At 35.5% G+C, this 23,523-nt stretch overlaps 2 protein-coding genes and 1 long non-coding RNA gene across 5 annotated transcripts; 1 reads left to right on the top strand and 2 right to left on the bottom strand.

Moving 5' to 3' along the window:
* Positions 1-8,126: 8,126 nt before the first annotated feature.
* Positions 8,127-14,220, bottom strand: LOC112000128 (uncharacterized). 2 transcript variants are annotated; one of them, XR_010630205.1, is made up of 8 exons: positions 13,759-14,220; positions 13,605-13,618; positions 13,456-13,506; positions 13,277-13,346; positions 10,082-10,151; positions 9,881-9,948; positions 8,450-8,821; positions 8,129-8,213 (listed from the first exon to the last, which is right to left on the bottom strand). XR_010630205.1 is itself a non-coding variant. In XM_065776713.1 (7 exons), the coding sequence occupies exons 1-7, from the start codon at positions 14,039-14,041 to the stop codon at positions 8,143-8,145; spliced, it is 627 nt and encodes a 208-aa protein (XP_065632785.1). In that variant the 5' UTR covers positions 14,042-14,219; the 3' UTR covers positions 8,127-8,142. The 2 variants fall into 2 exon arrangements, 1 of the variants encoding a protein (XP_065632785.1); XM_065776713.1 differs by lacking the exon at positions 8,450-8,821 and having other exon boundaries at positions 8,127-8,213; positions 13,759-14,219.
* Positions 14,221-16,125: 1,905 nt separating this feature from the next.
* On the top strand, positions 16,126-20,429 carry LOC112000131 (mediator of RNA polymerase II transcription subunit 13). Of its 2 annotated transcripts, none has more exons than XM_065776710.1 (7): positions 16,126-16,517; positions 16,636-16,769; positions 18,584-18,657; positions 18,791-18,930; positions 19,059-19,145; positions 19,904-19,991; positions 20,076-20,429. In XM_065776710.1, exons 2-7 carry the CDS (start codon positions 16,746-16,748, stop codon positions 20,224-20,226), a joined length of 564 nt encoding a protein of 187 aa, XP_065632782.1. In that variant the 5' UTR covers positions 16,126-16,517; positions 16,636-16,745; the 3' UTR covers positions 20,227-20,429. The 2 variants fall into 2 exon arrangements, with proteins under 2 accessions (XP_065632782.1, XP_065632781.1); XM_065776709.1 differs by having other exon boundaries at positions 16,127-16,517; positions 16,650-16,769; positions 20,076-20,427.
* A 447-nt stretch (positions 20,430-20,876) lies between these two features.
* On the bottom strand, positions 20,877-22,702 carry LOC136068888 (uncharacterized). Its single transcript, XR_010630198.1, has 3 exons — positions 22,591-22,702; positions 22,389-22,468; positions 20,877-20,899 (listed from the first exon to the last, which is right to left on the bottom strand). It is a non-coding gene; the product is annotated as an uncharacterized LOC136068888 (long non-coding RNA).
* Between the last annotated feature and the right edge of the window lie 821 nt (positions 22,703-23,523).

Below are 23,523 nucleotides of genomic sequence, written 5' to 3'. Positions count from 1 at the left end.
GTGAGTAGAAATAGACACATCTATCATTAAAAGCTTAGGTAACACACTAATGACATAAAACTAACCGTCAAGCGTTGGTTTTAAAACCAACACAAGGTATGTAATAAACTAATAATTTAAAAAAAAAATGGTGTTCAAAGTGGGATATAAGCAAATAAAAGCAGCATTAAATAGAGACAACTACTAAAATGGCTTTCAAATCAATATCTAGAAATTCTTAAGGAAATAATATTCTCAAAAGTAATCGCATACCACTTTGACTCCAAGCATAATTATGAAAAGACCAGGGTAAGAGTTCTAAAATTTGAAACCTCCTTCTCATATCAAATAAATGCTCAAATCAATGACCACTACAATTTTAAATCTTATCCATCATAAATAACCTAAAATTTACATATGCAAAATGCTGCTTTATTATTAGGGGGGGAAATTAGAGTAAAAGATTATTTGCATAGATATGGCACTGTCTCAAACCCAAGATTAAACTTCAACCTTAATTATTTCAATAGCATACCAATTATGTTTTAAATGTAAGTTTGCATCTGACAAATACATGCTGATCAAAATGAGCAATGTCCATTGAAGCAAAATTTCTTAAAAAGGGAAACTGAAAAAGGTCAGTCATGTTGCATATCAAATCTGCATTATCGATGATAGCAACATCTGCCTGTTTCAATGCAGTCAACTCAAAGGCTTCCTTAAAGGTCCAAGTATTGGTAGTTAGCCCACAACGTTAATCCATTGACCATTACTATCTCTAGATCATGCTACAAGCTCCAGTGCTTTATCAGTAATATATGCTATCAGTATAACACCTCACTGAGTAAAAATATGTGTGTTTCAAGACTTCATCAATTAAATCAAGATAGTAATCAGCATCAACCGAAAGAACAAAAAAAAAAAAAAAAGTCAATCAAAATAAAAATAAAAATCTAAAGATTTTTCTAAAACAAAACCCAATAACTATTTAGCATCAAATCAACCATGCCTAAAAATTTTATTGAACCCCATAAACAAAACTATCTGCAACAAATAGCCCATATATATCACTGAAAATTCTAAAACCACAATTTACATCAATATAAAATAATTTTTCAGCCAAATAAATTAATCACCAAGCCAACTCTTAGGCCTTTCAAAAACACACAAAAAAAAAAAACCATTAAATCAATACTATCTCCTCTGTTTGCATCATTCAGTAGGCTGCCTTTCCTCTGTTTGGTTTCAATTGAAAAACTTAAATTCAGAGAAAAGAGAAAGACGAAAGCAAGCGTACCTAGGCTTTGGGTATGGAGTTTGATTTTCAATTGAAAATAATAACAAACAGAGAATAAGTCGCATAATATAGAGAGGAAAACCAAAAGATGCAATGGCAGTGATCCATGGTGGCGGCAATCTGTGGCAGCAGCAACGACGGTGGGAGAATCTGAGTTTTGGGTTTTGATTTTGGAGGAAGGAAAGGGTGAGTTAGGTTTAGGGGAAAGAGATGTTAGTGTGTGAAAAAGGGAGAGATTTTTCGGTTTTTTGGTTTTAAAGAGGTATCGGCTTTTGTAACGTGTATTTGGTGGGGAAAAAAATGAGATTTATTTTTAAATCAAATTTAAAAAAATAGAAAAAATAAATTAAATGCTGACGTGGAAAATTGTGGGAGTTTCAATGGTTTCGGTTATATATATATAGATTAATGCATGGTATTAATACACATTAAATTCAATCAATTTGTCCATTCTCGTGACTCTCTGTCACTGTTGTTCATCTTGCAATAAAATTGACCCTTGGGTCTGGTTTCTAAAAAAAAATGTTCATCCTCAAACTCAGTTCACCATTCAATGTGTTTAGAATTTTTTATTTTTTTTTATCATTCTCAAAAAAAAAAAAAAAAATCCCCTCCCTCCATCTGCTTTTGAATGCGTTCCCCAGTCCAGTTTCGTTACCCATCAAAATGGGATTGTGATTTTCAAAAATGGAATTATATTTTTTTATTCTGTGATTCTTTGATTCTATCTCCAAAAAGTGTATAAAATAAGAGAGAGAAGAAGTAACAATTTTTCCTTTACTATCCTTGCCACCAATGAATGCAAAAGTGATATTAATGGTGGGCTTAGGTTAAAGTGATATGAATAGTAGGCCTAAATTAAAACCAATAAGAAGTTGGCCATATTAACATTTTGTAAAAATATTGTAGGCGTAAATGCACTTTTAGTCCCTACATTTTGACGTTTTTCCATTTTAGTCCCTAGATTTTATTTTTTCCACTTTTAGTCCCTAAAACCAATTTACGCGTTCCATTTTAGTCCTTTCCATCAGTCAACCGACTGAAATTGCTGAGGTGGCAGCCGGAGCAATTAAAATATTATAAAAATGCCACATCACCCATGACACGTCAGCATATAAATTTAAAAAATTAATTTTTTAATTTTAACAAAATTAAAAAACATAAAAAAAAATTTAAAACATAAAAATACATCAAATTTGAATTAAACACAAAAAAAAAACCCAGAATTTTTCTCCAAAAACAAACGCACATAGAACACAGTAGCAAGCATAAATCTCCCAGCCAACCCAAAATGAAAGAAAATCAGAGTTCAAAGAGTCTCAGCAGAGCTTCGCTCTCTTCGGCGTCAATGTCCTCCCTCACATCCGCCTCGTCGCTCCGCACCAGTCCCCGAAGCAATCGGAGCAAATGGACCAAGGCGATTTCTCGCGACTCGCCGAGTCGATGGCCGATTTCGTCCAGGCCAAGACCAAGCTCAACGTCGGTCTGATTCACCGGCCCCCGTTCCTCTCCACCTGGCAATTGGGCTTCAACGTGGTCGCGACCCTGGTTTGGATCCCCTTCGCGATCAAGAAGATCGTGAAAGGCAAGACCTTGCTTCACGATCCCAAGCTCTGGCTCACCGGCTTGGTTTTCGATTACTTCTTCAGCTTTCTCTTTGGATTTGGGTTTAGAGAAAGAGATGGTGGGCGNGTGAAAAAAAATGGAAAAAAAGAAGAAGACAAAAGATCTTTCTAAAGACATTGAATGGTGAACTGAATTTCACAAATTGATTGAATTTAATGTGTATAATACATTAATAACATGCACTAATTGCCTCTAAAAAGAATGAGAAAAGTTAACGGATGCCTTGATTAAGAGTACTGGTTTAGAAATTTTTTTTAGACATGCTAGGATACGGACATGTGTCCATTGGACATACTAGGATACGAACATGTGTCCTTTGAACATGCTAGGATATGGACATGTGTCTACTAGACACGCTAGGATATGGACACGTGTCCAAAACTGGACATGTGTCTGCATCTTAATATGTCTAGTGGAACTGGCCACTAGACACAAGCCCAACCTTTCATTCAAAAACAATTATTTTGAAAATCACAACTCTATTTTGGGGGGTATTAAAACTTGACTAGGGTATGTGTTCAAAAGTAAAGAGAGGGTGAAAAAAAAAATGGAAAAAAAGAAGAAAAAATATATTTCTAAAGATTTTTTGTTTGTTTTATACAAAATATAAATTCTACTTTAAATTATTCTAAGTGTATACGTGTGTGAAACTTCCTCCTGAAGATTTGAATTCCGGCCCTTGCCTTCCACACTCCACAAGTACTTATATTTGTGGAGTGAATGGTAAATTAAATTTCACAAATTGATTGAATTTAATATGTATACTACATTAATAACATGCATTGATTGCCACTAAAAAGAATGAGAAAAGTTAATGAATGCCTTGATTAAGAGTATTGGTTTAGAAATTTTTTTAGAATCTTTTTATAGAAAATCAATTAACATTTTTGACGATTTTTTATATTTTTTATAAAAGTTGTGTTAAAACTTTCTTAAAATAGTTTATTAAAAAAGAGTAATGTTACGGACACAAATTATTTTACAATATTGGCGTAAATGCACTTTTAGTCCCTACATTTTGACGTTTTTCCATTTTAGTCCATACATTTTATTTTTTCCACTTTTAGTCCCTAAAACCAATTTACGCGTTCCATTTTAGTCCTTTCCGTCAGTCAACCGACTGAAATTGCTGAGGTGGCAGTCGGAGCAATTAAAATATTATAAAAATGCCACATCACCCATGACACGTCAGCATATAAATTTAAAAAATTAATTTTTTAATTTTAACAAAATTAAAAAACATAAAACAAAATTTAAAACATAAAAATACGTCAAATTTGAATCAAACACAAAAAAAACCCAGAATTTTTCTCCAGAAACAAACGCACAAAGAACACAGTAGCAGCATAAATCACCCAACCAAACCAAAATGAGAAACATTTTCAGTAAAACATCTTCATTTTACAATGGTCGTGTACTTGAAAATGCAGTGGAACTCATTTTTCAATGTTTGTTTCTGGTAAAATGAAAAAAAAATTTCCAGTTCTCAAGACACATGAAATGCAAGTATAGTTGCACAAACCACCACTGATCACCCAAAAATCAAGATTGGGAAGAAAAGCAGCCACAACAGCCACCCACAAACCCACTCTGAAACCCCCACCAACCTCCGACAAATCCACTCCGAAACCACCATCAACAACCTACAAGCCCAGTCTGAAACCACCACCAACCACCCAAAACCTTGACAGAAATCACCACCAGCCCGCCCAGAACCACCATCAACCACCCAAATAACAACCAAACCATCACCAACCACCCAAAATTTCAGATCAGATAGCCAAAAAAAAAAAAAAAACCCACGAACCCAGATCCCAACAAACCCAGTCGAACCCAGCGCCCACCATCTCTTTCTCTAAACCCAAATCCAAAGAGAAAGCTGAAGAAGTAATCGAAAACCAAGCCGGTGAGCCAGAGCTTGGGATCGTGAAGCAAGGTCTTGCCTTTCACGATCTTCTTGATCGCGAAGGGGATCCAAACCAGGGTCGCGACCACGTTGAAGCCCAATTGCCAGGTGGAGAGGAACGGGGGCCGGTGAATCAGACCGACGTTGAGCTTGGTCTTGGCCTGGACGAAATCGGCCATCGACTCGGCGAGTCGCGAGAAATCGCCTTGGTCCATTTGCTCCGATTGCTTCGGGGACTGGTGCGGAGCGACGAGGCGGATGTGAGGGAGGACATTGACGCCGAAGAGAGCGAAGCTCTGCTGAGACTCTTTGAACTCTGATTTTCTTTCATTTTGGGTTGGCTGGGAGATTTATGCTTGCTACTGTGTTCTATGTGCGTTTGTTTTTGGAGAAAAATTCTGGGTTTTTTTTTTGTGTTTAATTCAAATTTGATGTATTTTTATGTTTTAAATTTTTTTTATGTTTTTTAATTTTGTTAAAATTAAAAAATTAATTTTTTAAATTTATATGCTGACGTGTCATGGGTGATGTGGCATTTTTATAATATTTTAATTGCTCCGGGGGGGGGGTGGGTAACGACAGTTTTCATTAGCAAAGCCAGGCAACAGAATCATGAGCAAACAATATTTTTAAACACATCTGACACCATCCACCCCCATGAAAATAAAAAGAATAACCACTAGGTGATAAAAGTTGTAGCTGACAGTAATCAAATATTTTGTAAAAAATTAAAATCATGAAAAATCAATTTAAAAATAGCAAACAGGCCAGAGTTGATTTAATTTCCTATCAACCACTGGTCAATAGACTCAATACAGACGAGCGTGTACCATGATAGTTTCATATTCTTGAGACTAGCACACTGAACTGTAGCTTTTAGACAATATTATATCACAAAATGGTAATAGTTAGGATTTCAACATCGAGTAGGTCAACAACAACAACAACCACGCCTTAGTCCCAAAATTTTAGGGTCGGCTATAAATTCTCAACAAACTAGTCAGGTTTAGTCACATGCAATCTTTTCATTGATCTCAACATAGAGTAGGTCATCATTCTTTTTCTTTTCTTTTTTGGAAGAAACCAATCTGGTTCTGTAGTTTATCCTAGTTATTATACATAGGACAGAAAATCACATTCAATTGCAAGCATGACAGCCACAAAATACCCAAGACAATCCTCAACTTTATCTTAGAGACACAACATACAAACTTTACCTTTCTAAATAAGAGTCAGTCTCAGTATTAATAACTACAGCATCACCGGCTACAACGAACATTGGCACCTGGAAAATTAGAAAATTTGATAAGACATACACCACTTAGATTTCATAGTGCATATACCAGAACCTCACCCCTCCCCACTACACACTCACACAAATCATATTTTCTCCATGTTGCTTATCATCACTGCTGGTTTCATCACTTTAATTGAGTACAATCTGTGGTCAGGACTGTATTTCTTTTTATAGGTATCTAAAGTAAAAGCCTATTTGGGGGATGGATATAATGGTTTGGCAAGCATGAAGCTTCACAGTACACTTTCTTGTTTGTAGGACCCACACCATGCCTTGTCCCTGCTCCATGCATGACATAATAATAGAAAAAACATCTCAAGAAAAATTCGGATATTCAGTTTACACAACTACCTTCTGCAGGGTTTTTTTTCTTTCTTTTTTTTTTTTTTGCCGAGTTCATCTTTTGCTTTATATAGTAATTATACAATTGACTAATTTAGCAGCTAAACATTAGACGGAAAAATAACATTTAACTTACCTCAACAGTCAGGCCATTTTCCAATACAACCTTTTTGTCCCTGAATGGAAAGAAATTATTATGATAAGATTCCATTGATACAATCAAAAGCAGAACAATGATCAAGAAGGTGAAATACTTTGATTTTGCATTGTCCAAGGGGACCATAGACAGAAAATCACATTCAATTGCAAGCATGACAGCCTTCATTAGACAATACAGTACATGGAAGTCTCATCATACTGGCCAAGGTGTACACATGATCCACAATTAGACAATTAGTGAACACCTCTGATTAACAAACTTTAGCAATTACAAGGTCAGCTAGCTAGTTGAAAAAGAAGATTGTGTTTCTTCAGCTGAAAAAGTATGCAATGGAAAACCCACATTTCAAGGATGAATATAAAAAATAAAGTATCTGGCACATATTGCAAAAGAACAGCAAAAAGAAAATTTAGGCGTTAACAACATTAAGCTTCATCAGAAATCTTGTTCTTTTATAACATTAGCTAGATAAAAAATTTCCGAAATCAGGCCATAAAGGATAACCTACTTATAAACGGCGAACTTCTTAAGAATGTCTTTCTTGGGTGTGTGCACACATGCTTGCTTTTGTTTGTGTGCATGCAGCCCATAAGCCAAATTCACAACGTATGCACATAATAAGAAAAAAAACACCAACCATAAGCGAAGTTCATCACATATATGCATGTCACAAAACCATACAGCAGGGATCTTTTAGCACAATGAAAAACACTATGCATAATACCAAATTAAGTTGGAATAAGAATCATGACCATACCACAGAACCAAACATGGTCACACTATACTGTAAAATAGGCAGATGTTTCTGACCCATAGCAGAGACATACACAAGGGACAAAGAAAGCAAGCTGGAACATAATGGCTGTCAATAATTAGCTTGTGAAAATTGAAATATCATCCAACTTTATGGTAATGTATTACACATCGTACCAAACAAAAAAATATCCAGAAATTTGGGGAACTTAAAAAAAAATAAAAAATAAAATGACAAATAACATTATAAAAAATTTGCACCAAGTCCATAACCAAAAATTGCTTAGTCAATAAAATTAACCACCCTGGGCATGAACCGTCTGACAATTATTTTGCATTTCTGTGACAATAACAGCTAAATTAATATTGCCCACGCACAACACACATAATAGTGGAGCTAGATCTTTGGCAATAATGTAGACCCTTACAGCTATTATCATAATCAGAACAAGTTAATACTCACATATTTGATCAAGTAACTCATATATTTCAAGTTATATTCCAAGAAGCATGCAAGAAAAAATGAGAGAAAAGGTCACAGGATATGAGTAAAGGTGACCGTTTTTTAACACACAAAGAGCATTTGCAGAATGCCAATGGGCTTTCGGTCTCATAGCACCTCCACCCTTGTGGTGGTTCAATGAGAGAGTTCACTCCACAATAGCTTTGCCTGGCAAAAGGGAAGAAAGGGGGGGGGGTTTGTTACATTGCAAAATGATAAAACTTACTTAGGTGGGGCTGGGGACCCCCTTCATAGATCTTGTGATCCTTGACAATACATGTCACACGTTTTGGAACCGATGCAGATATAAAGGTATATCATCATAAAGCCTTACAATAACTCTCATCTCACCTGTTGATGAATGCCGTATGTTAGATGGAAGAGAATGTAGTGACCACTGCAATATTTGATTATGTAAACAACACAAGCCTCAAAGAAGTGTGAGGGGAAAGAAAATGAAAACAAACTTGAAAATAATGCTCCATTTGTTTTGCTGTGAAATGTTTCCAGTGAAGACACTTTCAAGTGTATGGTGTGACCTAAGGTTAAAATGAAAAGGAAAAAAAAAATCTCATATCAAAACCTACCAGCCACAAGATTAGCACAATCCAACCCAACCACCCAGCAGATCGGCACAATCCAAGCCAGCCAGCCACCAAATCGGTGCCCATCTAGCTTGCCACCACCAGATCAGCTCAAAACCCGACCCAACCACTAGATCGGCGCAACCTCAAGGATCCATAGCCCCAGCCACCAAGTCAACATCTTCAACCACTAGATCGGTGCTTCCCAGTTACCATCAACGCCCCTTGCCACAATTGGAGCCTCCTAGCCACAAATCGAAGCTTTGCCACCACTATTCACCAAAACCCAACCACCAACCACCGTGAACTAGGCTCTAGTGACCAAAATGATTCAAGGCTCCAATGACCACCGCAACTTAGGGCTCCAACAACCACCTTTGTGAGCAAGAGAGGAGATGGGTGGGGGTGTCACAACATGTTCAAAAGGGGGCAGGGGATGTGCGAGTTAGTCAGTTTGTAAAATGTTTTACCAAGTTTTTTTAGGTAAAATGTTTTTCAAAATTTTACAGAGGGCTTTACAGTCAACTGTAAATGTTTTCAGCTTTAACCAACATTTTACAACAAAACAAACATTGTAAAATGCTAAAAATGTTTTCCGTAAAACATTTTACATCAAAACAAACGGAGCTTAATATGCATTTCCAAGAATTTTTATTAGAACAATAGTTAACATGATAGAAAATCATCAACTACTATAACTTCACAAAATATTTACTCATTACTAAATTATAATCAATTACTTTAAAATGATTGCTATTCCTAATAAGAGAAGACAAAATCTTGAGGAATATCATTGGGTTATATTTGGCTGGAAGCACGAAACTCAAGAAATGATGAATTGATATAGAAAAACACATGTTCTTGAAGCGTCAAAACATATGGAAACTAACTACTACAGCATGCTTTTTGGTGGCCAAATTCACAGACAAAAAAAATTATATTAAAAGGAAGAGTCAATTTAATACTGTCATTAACCAGTAAATAAGGTAGCAATAAGCATGTGCAAAATAAATCTGAAATATATACAGTGAGCGTGTTGAAGTGAGTTAAGCAGGTTGACGATGCCAAATAATGGGACTAGTGATTATGAAATAGTCAAGTACCAGTAATGCAGGAGTCATGATACTGGCAGTGACTTATTGGTCATGCGGTGACATACAATGGTGGAGCTACATGGGAACATAAGTTAGTTTGGCCATGTGTTGACATGAAGAGCCTAGTTCAAATAAGAACTATAAACCAATTTTCATGAATTCATGTAAAGTGAATTTTTACACCCATTTGGCCATTTCCTGCTTTCATAGAGGTTATTTTTGGGAGAGTACTGGAGTTATTATCAAATCAATTAAATTCTGACCAACTCTAGAATTTTTCAATTCATATCATGGTGTATATCATGAACTATATAATGCTCAGTCCTAGATATTTATTCACCTTGTAAATACTTTGCATCTTTGCCAAACAACTCCTGGGACACTTCCAGCTGATCAAAAGTTTTAACGCTGTTAAGAATTAAAAGAGAATATATATTTAGTAAAATAGTTCCATAAAATCTTTGACCTTAATTGCATATTTACTGGAAAACAGGTATTAAAATTGGGGGGGGGGGGGGGGGGGGCTGGATAACGAGCTCACTCCATCAGGACTATTGTGCCATTGCGATCAGTGCACATATACATGTAAGTTTTCTCTTGAACAAATACTCCTGCATGAGTAAATTACACCTTTCATGAGATTTCACTAAATGACACTCCTCTAAAGAACGGGCAACATAACACTACCCGTTTGAGATTTGAATAAATGATACAAAAATCCATGCCTAACTTTCCCAACGGAATACTTAATTTTTCAAAAAAATATATATATATATATTCCTACCAAAACTGCAGAAAAAACGTCACTCCTCCCTTGAGGTTTGTATAAATGACATTCCCCTTTGAGATTTTTACAAATGAGTAGAAATATTTTTTTAAAAAATAGAATATTCTCATAGGAAATTAAAAGTGTTAGAGAGCATGGAGTTATTTGTTGAGCGAGTGTCATTTCGATAACCCTCAAAAGAGGTTGGTGCAATTTACCCTTAATTATTTAAAACACCTAATTCATAAAAGTGTAAGTAAAATAATTATGGAAATTATAATTACAAACTGATCAATGGGTCTACAAGATTTTTTATTTTTGAGAAGTAACGAAAGAGATTTTATTAAGAAAAAACCAACCACATACACTGGAAGCGTACTACAGTGGCACAAATCAAAAACCCAGATTACAATGATCCATAAGATCGGGGAGCAAAAGACAAGAATAGGAAGGCAAAACTAAACTCCACTCAAGGAGAGTACGGAAAAAGAAAAACTTAATGTCAAGAATAGACCGTTCAAAATTCTCAAAACATCTCGCATTCCGCTCCCGCCATAAGCACCAAAACAAACAATGTTGCACAAACCTACATACACCTATATTTCGATGTCTACCAAACTTCCCCTGCCAAGAACCTAATACCTTACTAACTTTATACGGCATGACCCAATGCATACCAAACAAACAAAAAACCATAGACCACAAGTCATATGCTATAGGACAATGAAGAAGCAGATGATCCACCAATTCCCCACATCTTTTACACATAAAGCACCACTCTAACATTGCAATATGCCTCTTCCAAAGATTATCCATAGTAAAGATCTTACCTAAGGCAGCAGTCCAAGAAAAGAACGATACTCTAGGAGGAACCTTGGATTGCCACACCATTTTCCAAGGAAAATCAGTGACAGAAGAAGGAGATAAAGAGCGATAGAAGCCTCAAACCTCAAAACCTCTCCTCATTGCTGGCTTCCAGCAAAGTTTATCATCACCAACCCCCCACACATTCGTGAAATAAAGCACATCCCAAAAACGATCAAATGATTCCAACTCCCAATCTTGTGGTGGACGACGGAACCGAATGTCCCAATGAAGCCTCCCATTGGAGAAACACATCACCTCTGACATAAAAAACTCCCTTGCCTGACTAATACTATACAATTCTGGAAAAGCTTCCTTAAGGGAACAATCGTTACACCATACATCCTCCCAAAACTTTATCCTCATACCATCATCCACATCAAACCGAAGAAATTTAAAAAAGCCCAGCCAGCCACTTCTAATGGATTTTCACACACTAACACCATAGGTCCCTAACACCGGTTTGGTAAACCAACCACCCCTTCATCCCCATATTTAGCCTCAATGAGCTCCCTCCAAAGGACATCTCTCTCCGATCCATATCTCCACAACCATTTGCCTAACAAAGTAGAATTAAATCTTCTTAGTCGTCGAATCCCAATGGGTCTACAAGATGTTGAACTTTGGTGCTATGGCAAGTGCCACTTGCCATCTACCCAAGCAATGTGTCATGAGTTCAATTCAAGTAATTAGTTTCTAAAAAGTTGAGCTAAAACTACAGGTAATCACAGGTCAATCAGTTCAAGTTGAGGTAAGCCCATCACTTAACACGATCATGTCAGGTGGATGGTTCTTATACCCACAGTTGAACGATGGATCAGTTTGGAATCAACCGCACCCAACTTTCAGGTGCTTAGACAAAACACGGTCGGGTGATAATCCCAGCATTCCCAGAAAAATTAATACTAAAAAAAAAAAATATATATATATATATATATATCAAACTCATCCCATTTTATCCGCCAAAACTTTAGGTAACCTAAAATAGCTAAAAGGCAAGACTTCCAAGTTCTAAAGTCTAAAATGTTCATGCTACAGCTCACCCTTCACCCAATCTTACAGAAGAAATAAGTGTTATTAGAGCTATAGCAGGGATGAAACTACTCTAAGACTAAGGGGGGAACATGGCCCCCTAAAAATTTTAAAAATAAAAAAAATTATTTTTATCTATAAATATATATATATATATGAGTTGCAATTTTTTATTCAAAAAATGTATACCTAGCCCCTCCCAAATATTTAAAACTAACCTCCCAAACTGAAAGATGGCCTGAAGAACCCAAATAATAAATATGACTTTCAACCTTTCATGGTTAAAAGAATATTTGACATATAATAACATAATAAATATGACTTTCAATCTTTGATGGCTCATGCTATATCCTTCATGGCTTGAATATTCACCTAATAAAGATACAGCTTTCTATCTACAATACTTTCTCTTTAATAAGCCATCTGAGATTCCTAGGCATAATGCATTTGTTGTTGATGGATTTAAGAATTACAAAAGGAAAGTTAGGGCGGAAAAGATTGTGCTTATATAAATCATATAGGAAATTATCGTAAACCTTTTAGTAAAGTTGATGCCAAACAGCCTATTTCATCAACCACAGGAATGCTAATCCAAAAAGTTAAAGGTAATGAATTGTATGCTTTACTTAACATTATGAAATCGTTTTGTAAGGCATGCAACATTGGTGTCTCAAATATGAATACTCTTTATATTGAAAGACAAGGTCAAGCTAATCATCGACAAGATGACTTTACATTTGAAAATTATTATTGTGCATATATCTTTTATTGTGTCTTTTATAAATTTTGTTAACACTAAATAAATACTAGTTTAATTTATCTTTTCAAATATCAATTCAGAGTTGTCAAAAAATAAAAATAAAAAAAAGTTCATGCTTTGGTCCCTTCCAAAAATAAAATCCTCGTTCAAATCCTGAATTCTTTTAAAAATACATACAGCTTTTTAAAATCTCGCTTTTTCCAAGTACAACTGTACTTTTACCCAGTTTGAACAAAGCCACAAAACACTGCTCAAAAGCCAATTTTAACACACACTAGATTTTTCAAGGAGCTACAAAGTTAAAATATGCGTACTTTCAACACTCTCGTCGGTACCCAATCGTTGAGACACTTTGTTTCCACTTTCAATGTCACGAAGCTCCACCTACATTTCAAAAAATCAAACTTAATTTTCACACAGGAAAATGAAAGCCTGATCACGAACAATAATAACGACACAATTAATTACAATCAAAATCAATAATAAAATTAACCTTTATCGTGGCCTTGCCTCTTCCTTCATGTGAATGATCTGTCTTAACCACCTAAATCAAGTAATATTAACCACATTGCAAGCTAATAATCACAATAATAAAAATAATAAACACACACACACACATATATATTAACGAAAAATAATCACCTGGTAAATACGTCCTGAAACCACAACACGAAAATTAAGTTTTTATTAGCATATGTATACACAATTTAGAGAGAGAGATAAAAAAATTAAAAAAAAAAAAGGAATTAGTTTAAATTATAATTAATTAGTGTTAATCGCAATTAGCAAATCGAACCTTTTTTCTCGATCACGTTTCCGACTTTAACATCGGAGCCGGAGACTCTGATCCCGCGATGTTGAGTGAGGGACCAAGGAGAGCGGAGGAGGTTGGCGGATGAGGAGGGAGAGAGCCACGTGTCGGAGCGGCGGTGGATGTGGTTGTGACAGGCGGGTGAGGATAGTAGAGCGGTGGTGGAGGTGGATGTGGCGGTGGTTATAGTTCGGTACGGAAATGAGGAAGAGGAAGCGGTGAAGAAGAGAGTACGAGAGAGATTCTTGCTCAATTGTAGAGCTCGCATTCTTTATGTTTGTACTACCGACACTGCTTTCTGGTCTCTGCTTTTGTGGTGAAGTAAAATTGAGCACGCCTTTTCTTTTCGTTGGGGTCTGGACCGCCTGGCTTAAATTTCAGTGGGTTTTATAGTGGTGACTGATGGGGGAGAGAAGCAAAGTATAAACGGTGCCGTTTTGTTATGCAAAAAGTAGAACAAATAAAATGGGAGTAAAATATATATGTTTAGTCGCCAGCACAATCATAGGGGCTCTAGGAATATAAATTCTTGTGGGGTAAGCTCTAAATTTTCAACCAATTAGTTACGATTAGGCATGTATTTTAGAGATGCAAACTAGTCAGAACTATAGTTTGAACATAGAATCATTTTTCTAAGCATGATCGTTGTATATGTGAATTGCATATGGTGCGAGACTTTATTTCAAGCTTGAAAGTGATGGTTAGATGGATTATTTGACTTTGCGTGAGTTTGGATACAGCTAAAATCCAACCATGTTTGCATTTGCGTTTTAAATAGTGGGTCTTGTGCACTGTTCGCGAGACTCGCAAGTAAGGAATTTTACAAAATCAACTTTAAAACTGAATCTTACGACACTATTTACAAATTTAAAAATTATTTTGTTATAGTATTTTCAGTTTTCAGTAATATACGGTATCCAAACAAACCATTTATGGATTAGGGACGAGATTCGGAAATGCCTCACTTAAGAGGACTTTTTATATTACAAAAAATGCAAGTAATTATGAAAAATGAAAATAAGTAAATAAGATTATAAATTATCTAGTATCAATATTGAATGCTACATTATTAATGACGACATCAGATTGCAAATAGATTAATTTGAGGTATAATTCATCTAAAATGTTGATGTTTGAATTGTTCACAATAAACATATCAAAGCTTAGATTATTATATTAGCATGAAATTGATTGGAAGTAAATGTAATCAAATAAAATAAGAGTAGCCAAAGGCTTTATAGCTGAATTGATACTTCCTTATGCATAAAAATGTTTGGGGGTCTAGAGGAGAAAATATTCGAGCTGCGGAGTTAACAATATATTGTAATTATCTCTTAAAAAAAAAAAAGACTAACAATTAATTATTTAAATCAAACTTAGTACAACTAATTTTATTGGGTCCCAAATTTTCAAAGAAGGACTTACAAGTATCAAATCTTCACTGAGTCCTATGAACTACAAGAAGATCATGTAGAAGCTAAACTACAATGATCTCAATAAGTTATTTGAATTGTTCATGATGTCTTTCTCTTGGAATCGAGCCTCTTTTTTATACTCAAGGCTTCAGAGATTATTGTTAATTGCTTCTTCCACATGTTTCTTTTTTGTTAGGCTTAAAGGATATTTGTTGAATATTTGTGTGCATTCCCATTATGGGCTTCACTTACTAAGTATGACTCCTCCTAATTAGGTTACCTTACCTAAATAAAGATCTTTTGTACCACGTGGAAGAATCACTTTCCTCAATAAGTCTCCAACTGCAAAAGACTTAGGTTTATTTCTCTTAAATAATAGTAGTCTCATTGCACGCACTACGTACATGCTCATAAACCTTTCTGTTTTTCTTTTCCTAAGATGCCAAAACTTTCCATTAATACAAAAGAGTTTGTTTTAAATTAAAAAAAAAAAACAGTTGTTAGTTGGGCAAAGGAGTAAGTTTGATATCCACGTAGGAGAAGGAGAGGGAATCAGTTGGGCGAGGGGGTAAGTTTGATATCCACATGGCAGAACAAGAGGAGTTTGATATAGTAAATGATATGATATATGATTTGGGATTTTTTCATTTTTAGCTTTTAAGTTAATAGGTTAATAAATTTAAGTAAGAAGAAATGATATGTTTATAACATTTTCACAATATTTTTACAATAAATTTTAAGTGGCAAGTTGTTATTGTTGGAGTAAAAAAGTAATCTTAATGTTAGTTTTAAATTTGAACTAATAATAACTAATTACTATTAATTTGTTGTAAAAATGTTATAGACGTAGCATATCTTTTAAGCAAATATTTGGAAAGAAAAATTAAGATCGGATCCGGGTAATTTGGAATAAAAGTGAAACGGACTCAAGTGGTCCATGTGTCGGATGGGGACGAGATCCGTTGACACGAACAAGCAGCGGCTCCCCCGATATTACTGGGAAACGGGGAAAATGAGATAAAAAGGAATCAAATCTATGAACCCGACCTCTTTCATTCTTTGATTACTACTATTTATTGATTCTTTCAATCTCGACCCTTGGATTCAATAAAAACTGTTGAACTGTTTTTACTCTCTACAACTACACTCAAAACCAATTCTACTTTCTCAACCCAATCTCTCTCTCTCTCTCCCCCTCTACCTGTTTGATTCCCGAGAAAAAAAATAAAAAACAAAAACCTTCGGAATCGACTAACAAGGAGAGCGAATTCTCGAACTCGTTTCCGACTTCTTCGATTTTGTCCGTACAAGTGCTCCGCGGGACTAACGGTTAGTTTTAGGGTTTCAACTTTCAAATTCAGAATTAGCTTATACTTGTTTATTTTTTTCTTTGAAATTTTCGTTTACTGAAAGAGAAACAACTGAGAATCTTCGTGGTTTGCATGAGCGTTGTGTTTGCAGGCTGGGAAAAATATACCATGCGTGCCCTAGCGTAGTTGTTGCAGTGCTGAGAAGCTTTTTTTTTTCAGTGAGGGAGCTTCACTGCAAATTGAAGTCATGTGGACCAATGTTTTCAAAATTGTATGTGTTTTTGAATTTGAAATTGGATTATAACATATTTACTTTATTTTTTTTTTCTTAAATATTTGCTCTGCATGCTTTATTTTGGTTCATGAATTGGACTCAGTTACCACACACACATATTGGTGCCTCTTATTAGGTTATGTTAGTGGCATGGTTGTTTTCTGCAATATTTGCTTATTGAAAGACTTCTAAGCTTTGGTTGGTGCAATGAAATAGTGAGTGTGGATGGGTTGTTGATTGTGAAATTCTGATTTTTTGTTTTTCTTGGTAATTTCACACGCGTTGATTGGGTCTGGTGGTGCCATTTGAGCTAGAGAGCTCATTGGCAATGTGGATACTCTTAAGTCTGAACCCCATGATTGCAACCTCCACCTGGTTGTGCCATTTGAGCTAAATAGCTCACTGGTGATTGGGGATAGTTTGAACCCCACAATCTCACCCTCCACCTGGTGGTGCCATATGAGGGAGCTCATTGGCAATGGGGATGCTCTGAACCCCCCACAATCACACCCTCCACCTGGTTGTGCCATTTGAGCTAGAGAGGTCATTGGCAATTGGGATAGTTTGAACCCCACGATCTCACCCTCTACCTGGTGGTGCCATTTGAGCTGGAGCTCATTGGCGATTGGGATATTCTGAACCCCATGATCTCACTTTCCAACTGGAGGTGTCATTTGGGTTAGAGAGTGCATTGGCAATTAAGATATTTTCTGAATCACAATAAAATTCAATTCATGCTTAATCTGAATAACCTATAGGTGGTTCTTTTGTAATTTTATTCATAATTACGTACTATATGGGTTGTGCTCCCTTTGGCGCTTAATATATTTGTTACTTGTCCAAAAAGGAGAAAAGTTAGAAATTATAGGGTATTCTGAAAATAGGAGGATAAACAATGGAGATGCATACTGGACTGTACACCTAAAACATTTTGTTGGAACCCAACACAGTCACTAGAATTTTTGGTCTGCATTTTCAGTTCTTACCACATCGCATCTATGATGCCTTCCTGCAACAACAAGAAGCCACAAGTTGCTGCTGCCCCTGGCAAGGGAAGTCGCAGGGTAGTAGGCTATGCTAGTTTACTTCTCCCTTGCTCTGCCTTCACCTCCTGCTGGTATTTCCTGTACTCAGCTGTTATGCCAGAACTATTGTTGCCAACTTGCCATGGCCATCATTTCACCTGTGTGACCTCCAACAACGCAGTCAATTTCAAATCCACCACCTACTACTATGCCTTTACTATACATCACAACTGGCTGACATAACCACCAAACTGCCATCATGAAAGATGTAAATTGTAAAGTGGAATCTGACTCCTGTTCTTTTGTGTACTTGTGATTATTTCATCAATTCGATGAGTAGTTGTGAGGAATCTATTGTCAAAGCACCACGTGAATCACTAAAGCTAAAAGACAGTATGAAATTATATAGATAATGTGAGTTAAAAAAAGAAGAAGAAGCTTTTTTAAAAGATCGCTTAGATCAAATCATTTTGTTCTATCAGATTTCTGTTATGTTTGATTACACAAATCTGATAATATAATTGTTTAAAGTTAAAGTCCTGTTTAAGGTTGGTGCTGAGTTTGTAATTCGGTTCTCTTATCAATGAGTTTATTGTGTTAATAAAAATTTTGGTAACTTAAAGTTTTTGTTATGGCTTGGTTCTCGCTGTCCATCTTGCCTTTGTATATCCTATACGTGTTGTCTTCTTCCATATTGATTATTGCTACTTCTTCTGAATTAGCTATTCCGCATCATTTAGAAGAGATATATATGGTTTAATCATTTTCACTTTATTGACCCTGTAGGGAAATCTTAATCAAATATCATGGTTCCAGTTTCTTCCTCATGAAGCAGATTTGAACCCTCTACCTGATAAAGGGTTGGGAATTATTGCTTCTTTTTTTTAAAAAGTTTTATTTTACTCCAAGTTGATCTAGATAATCAGAAAGTTATTTACGTATTATAAGCCGTGTGATATCAAGATTATTATTTTTATTTTTGAAATTGAACAGTGTGAAAGTAGAGCAAAAAGATACTGCTACGTTGTTGGTGCTTTCATCGCATCTGCAGTTACAAAAGGAAGGATTTCTTAGCACCTGGACCAATTCCTTTGTGGGGCCCTGGGATCCATCTCAGGGTTTGCACAATCCTGGTAGGATATGCCACAATAGTTATTTTTCACTATCCTGTTGTCATGTAGTACTTATACTACTTATACTGTAGCTTACCAACTTTGGTCATCTAACCGCTGCATACTTATGCATGATACAACATGCACAGATGAGAAAATCAAGCTATGGCTTTTTCTTCCCGGGAATCATTCATCTGTTGTTGAAAACACTCAAAGTGCAATCTCCAGATTAAGAGGTATCATGTGCTCATGAGTTTTTCCTTTTGCTTTACTCTTTTTAAAAACATTTTTATTTCAATTAATGTTATTTGTTGTTAATTTTTTTATTGCAAGACTAGCTATGCTCCATGGTATTAAATGTTGGGTTGTTAAGAAGCAATATATGCATGAAATTAAGTGTAGCTGAAATGAGAATGTTTCGAATGATAAGTAGAAATACAATGAAAGATGGAATTCGAATTAAGGAAATTCATTTAAAGATAGGAGTGGCCCTATTGATGAAAAGTTAAGGGAGAGTCTTTTGATAATGTTTAGATGAGAGTGATGAATGTATTGCTGAGAAATAATAAGTTGATTTAAGTAGAGGGAATGGAATGAGGTAGAGGAAGAGCAAATATAACATTTATTTTTTGATCAGTAAGTTACAGATTTACCCAATAGGTAATGAGCCCATTACCTCTCCCTCCACCTAGCACTTATAAGGAGGGGAAGATAAAAATTCAATCAAGGAAGTAACAGAGAGTATGACTTCGAATACAATAGAATGATAGAAAAAAATACGCATGTCTGACCCTAATTAGTTTGTTGAGGATCCCTAATTGACCACAAAATTTGGGACAAAGGCTTGGTGTCTGTGTGTTTTAAACTCTAAATTATGAATGTTTATTTTGGTTTTATTATATTGTTATTTATATTTCTAACTTTCTTTGCACTATTTTCATATAGCATTACCTTTTTGTGCCATATGATTATACTAATAATATTTGATTTGAAGTTGTTGCATCTGGAATTTGGTTGGCTCCTGGGGATTCCGAAGAGGTTGCTGCTGCCCTTTCACAGGCTTTAAGGAATCGTATAGAAAGGTCACTAATCATCCATTTTCCAAACTATAAGCAATGAAGCTTGTCATGTTCATAACTTGACATTTATCTTACTGGAATTGGCAGATCACTGATTGGACTTTCCTACATGAGATTTGGAGATGTATTTTCAAAGTATTGTCCGTCTCAAAGCGAGGAAATTTTGAGGTATGTCACAGTCATAAGTCAATTAATAGTGGCAGTGGCAGTGCTAGTAATAGTAGTAGAGAGGATTTAGTTATAAAAAAAGGAGAAATAATACTAGTTGTAATATTGCTGGCAATGATGTTGATCGCTATAAAGTATATAATAGAAACGATATCACTATTTTATATGATTTTAAGTGTTGATGTTGCTACTCAAATGAACTCATTCCAACTACTTTCGGTCTGCTACATGAGTTGGTTTCTCCCTATATTTGCTACAATGCAGTTGGTGTTATTTTATTTTATTTTATTTGTTTCAATTTTCAAATATGGTGATAATATATTCCTTGGACTTTGCTTTGAGAAATAACAAAATTTGTCACATTCCTTCAACAGCTTATATTAGTCTTACTTTAATGAATAAGGGCAAAAGCCTGGTTATTCAGTGACATCTTAGAGATTTACTAATTTCCATGATTCTATCTAGATGCAACTGTAACCCCAGTAAGTAATGGTGATGAGTGAAAGGAGATTGTGAACCTACCTAGTGATTTATGAATGTAGGTAAGAGTGGTTCATGCCAACATCTACAACTTTTTCATGTCTTTTTCAGATGAAATTATCAAATGGGTATTTATAAGTGGACCTCAAAGCCCCATTTTCAGAAGTGAGTAAAAAAAAAATTTAATACAAATGTATTAGTATAGTCTCAAGTAGACTGATGACCCATAATTCTTTTTTAAATTCCATGTGGAGAAACAATCACTGCCATATCATAAATATAATACAAAATCAGTCGAGATGGCAAGGAAGCAAAGATTACATAACAACAGTTTAAAATCAAGGCAACTCAATGTGTACAGCCAGTACTTACAAAGAAAATTGGGAAAAAATAGAGAGAAAAAAGGGAGGTCAGAAGTCAACTTCATTATCTCCTATAGTAATGGGATGCTATGGTAAAAATTCCCCCTACAAATGCATTTGAATGATTGAATCACACCAGATGAAGACTATGTATAGAAGGGACACAGAGATATCAAAACCCTCAACACTAATTTCTTCTTTCCCAGTTGATGTATTTTTTGGATAAAATAAGCACAAGAGTTAGGAATGACAAGATATCAAAATCAGAATGACCTGCTAAAGCACAGCTTAATTTGTGCAAGTCCAACACTGAACTTCAAATAATATCAATAACATCATGATCCCAAATACTTGGGTTGACTACAAAATTCCTCTTCACCATCCTTACAGCCATACCTACTAGAAAATAACAAACCATCACTTGCTGATTTAAATCAGGAACCAACATTTTATCTTTTGCTTTCCCCTTGCCCATATAGCAACTTCAGCCCATGCCATATTGCTCATTACCAGCAAGCATGAGTTACATGTGGCCAAGCGTCCCCAACAAACTTCTGCTTGAAATGTTCTCATCCTCAATTGGTGATACTTTAAACAGTTACAAATAATTTCTGATTCTATCCTTTATTGTTAACATTCCATGAATATCTACATACTCTACCACAACTCATGATAGGTCTCATAAAAAATGGTCGTACCCAATGCACAAAGCTCCCACTTGTGCAGGGCCTAGGAGAGGTCATGTTAAGCAGCCTTACCCCCACTTTTGTTTGGAGAGGCTAATTCCCAGACTTGAACCCGCAACCTTATGCTTTTGGTGGAAGGCACTTGCCATCACACCTAGGCACATAGCTAGATCATAAACTTCCTTCAAATAATTAATATAAAGCAATCAAGCAATACCATCAAAGCACTTCTCAACTTCCTTTGTACACCCTAATTCAACGGAGAAGAGTTTTCACTGACATGTTGATGATCCATCAAAGATGACAAAACTTCTACAAACAATGTCTCAAAATGGATTATCAAACAAAGATGAACAGTTTCAGATATCAGCTGACCACAATTTTATTTAAACATCTTGCCACTTTAGTATCTTTTTCTTTTATACTAAGTAAAATCTACCAAAAGCTGGAAGAAAGTGGCACAACCCGAGAAGGCTAGAACATGGAAAGTTCCTGCTACTTTAGTATCATTATATTGTTTGGTGAGCAGCAAGAATCATTCACTATGATGACGTTAAAAGTTAAAACACAAGCATGCATGTTTGTCTGGCCATCCAGAAAAGACATGATAACCAAACCAACAGGTGGCCAAGAATAATTTCTAGCAGACACTGCCTCTAAATTCAAATAAGTAAACATAGGCCCAGCATAGAAATTACATCAACCTGGAAGTCTGTAATCGGAATTATTGGACGAACGGTTTACTACTCTTTCAACTTCACCACTTGACAGTGCCCTGATATGCCTATAAACAAATAGGAAAAAGAATACCAATTCAACATGAATGGAAATAAAAACTGTCAGCCCAACAGAAGAAGCACTACGATACTAGGAGCAATAAACAAAATGAGGTGAAACTTAACATACTTTGCTGATACTAGAACATGGACAAAGACTGCCTCTTCTGTGGCAGCAAAGATGAACTCAACCGTAGGTTGCCCTTTCCTGCAGATACACTAATCACATATTAACAACAACAACCAAGCCTTAATCCTAAAATTTTGCGGTTGGCTATGGATCCTCAACAGACTAATCACACATAAGCCAAAAAAAAAAGAAGTCCAACCTGATACTACCAAAATGACATAATATGGCAACACATCAGAGCACGAGCAAAGCTAATCCTCACACATGCACGTGAACACAAGAAGGAAAAAGAAAGAAAGAATGAATTTCCGACACTACAACTCAGTTCTGCTTAGGTATTATTTTCATAAACAAAAAGTAGCATATAAAAACATTTCTGTATGTGTGTAAGCATGCATCTAGATTCGAGGCAAAGCCCAATTGAACAGCAACTCAGGCAATCAATGGTTTTTAACACTTTAAGATCCCTAGCACAAACTGGTCACACTTGTGCAATTTCCTCCTAAAACCAGGCTAGCAAGTTCAACGCCTCATCAGTGCTCAAAGTAACCAAATAAATTTTCATAGATACAAAAACCACAGATACTACGATTTAATATTTTGCACAAATAAAACCAACTTATATAGCTTAGCCAAATTAATGCTCCAATGTGAGAAGGAATGCTACCAGCACAAATGAAAAACAAATCAGACCAAAAAATGCATTTGCAATAGATTAAGACAAATATTATGAAATTTCCGGATTTCAAGACAAAATTTTAATATTTTGACATTTTCAAGCAGAAATTAGCTATGGCCAGCTTCCAAGGATAACCCCTATTTCTCTTGTGATTAAAAGCTTAAAGTATTAAGAGGTCTAAAGCAATATATGGCATTTTTTTTTTTTAAAGAAAAGAAATTAAAAAAAAAAAAAAAAAAAAAAAAAAATTAAGG

Source organism: Quercus suber, unplaced genomic scaffold (assembly GCF_002906115.3).
Source record: "Quercus suber isolate HL8 unplaced genomic scaffold, Cork oak 2.0 scaffold_140, whole genome shotgun sequence".
NCBI classification, from domain to species: Eukaryota; Viridiplantae; Streptophyta; class Magnoliopsida; order Fagales; family Fagaceae; genus Quercus; species Quercus suber.
This window is presented reverse-complemented; position numbering and strand designations above follow the sequence as displayed.

Bases quoted from the DNA above. Each gene is read 5' to 3' on its own strand.
- LOC112000131 (XM_065776710.1), top strand. From the start codon at position 16,746: ATGTGGACCAATGTTTTCAAAATT. The intron at 18,931-19,058 runs GTAGGATATGCC...CAACATGCACAG, and splicing joins TCAGGGTTTGCACAATCCTG to ATGAGAAAATCAAGCTATGG. The intron at 19,146-19,903 runs GTATCATGTGCT...TTTGATTTGAAG, and splicing joins TGCAATCTCCAGATTAAGAG to TTGTTGCATCTGGAATTTGG.
- LOC112000128 (XM_065776713.1), bottom strand. From the start codon at position 14,041: ATGCGAGCTCTACAATTGAGCAAGAATCTCTCTCGTACTCTCTTCTTC. The intron at 13,347-13,455 runs GTTAATTTTATT...TTTGAAATGTAG, and splicing joins GAGGCAAGGCCACGATAAAG to GTGGAGCTTCGTGACATTGA. The intron at 10,152-13,276 runs GTACGCATATTT...TTACTCATGCAG, and splicing joins TACCGACGAGAGTGTTGAAA to GAGTATTTGTTCAAGAGAAA.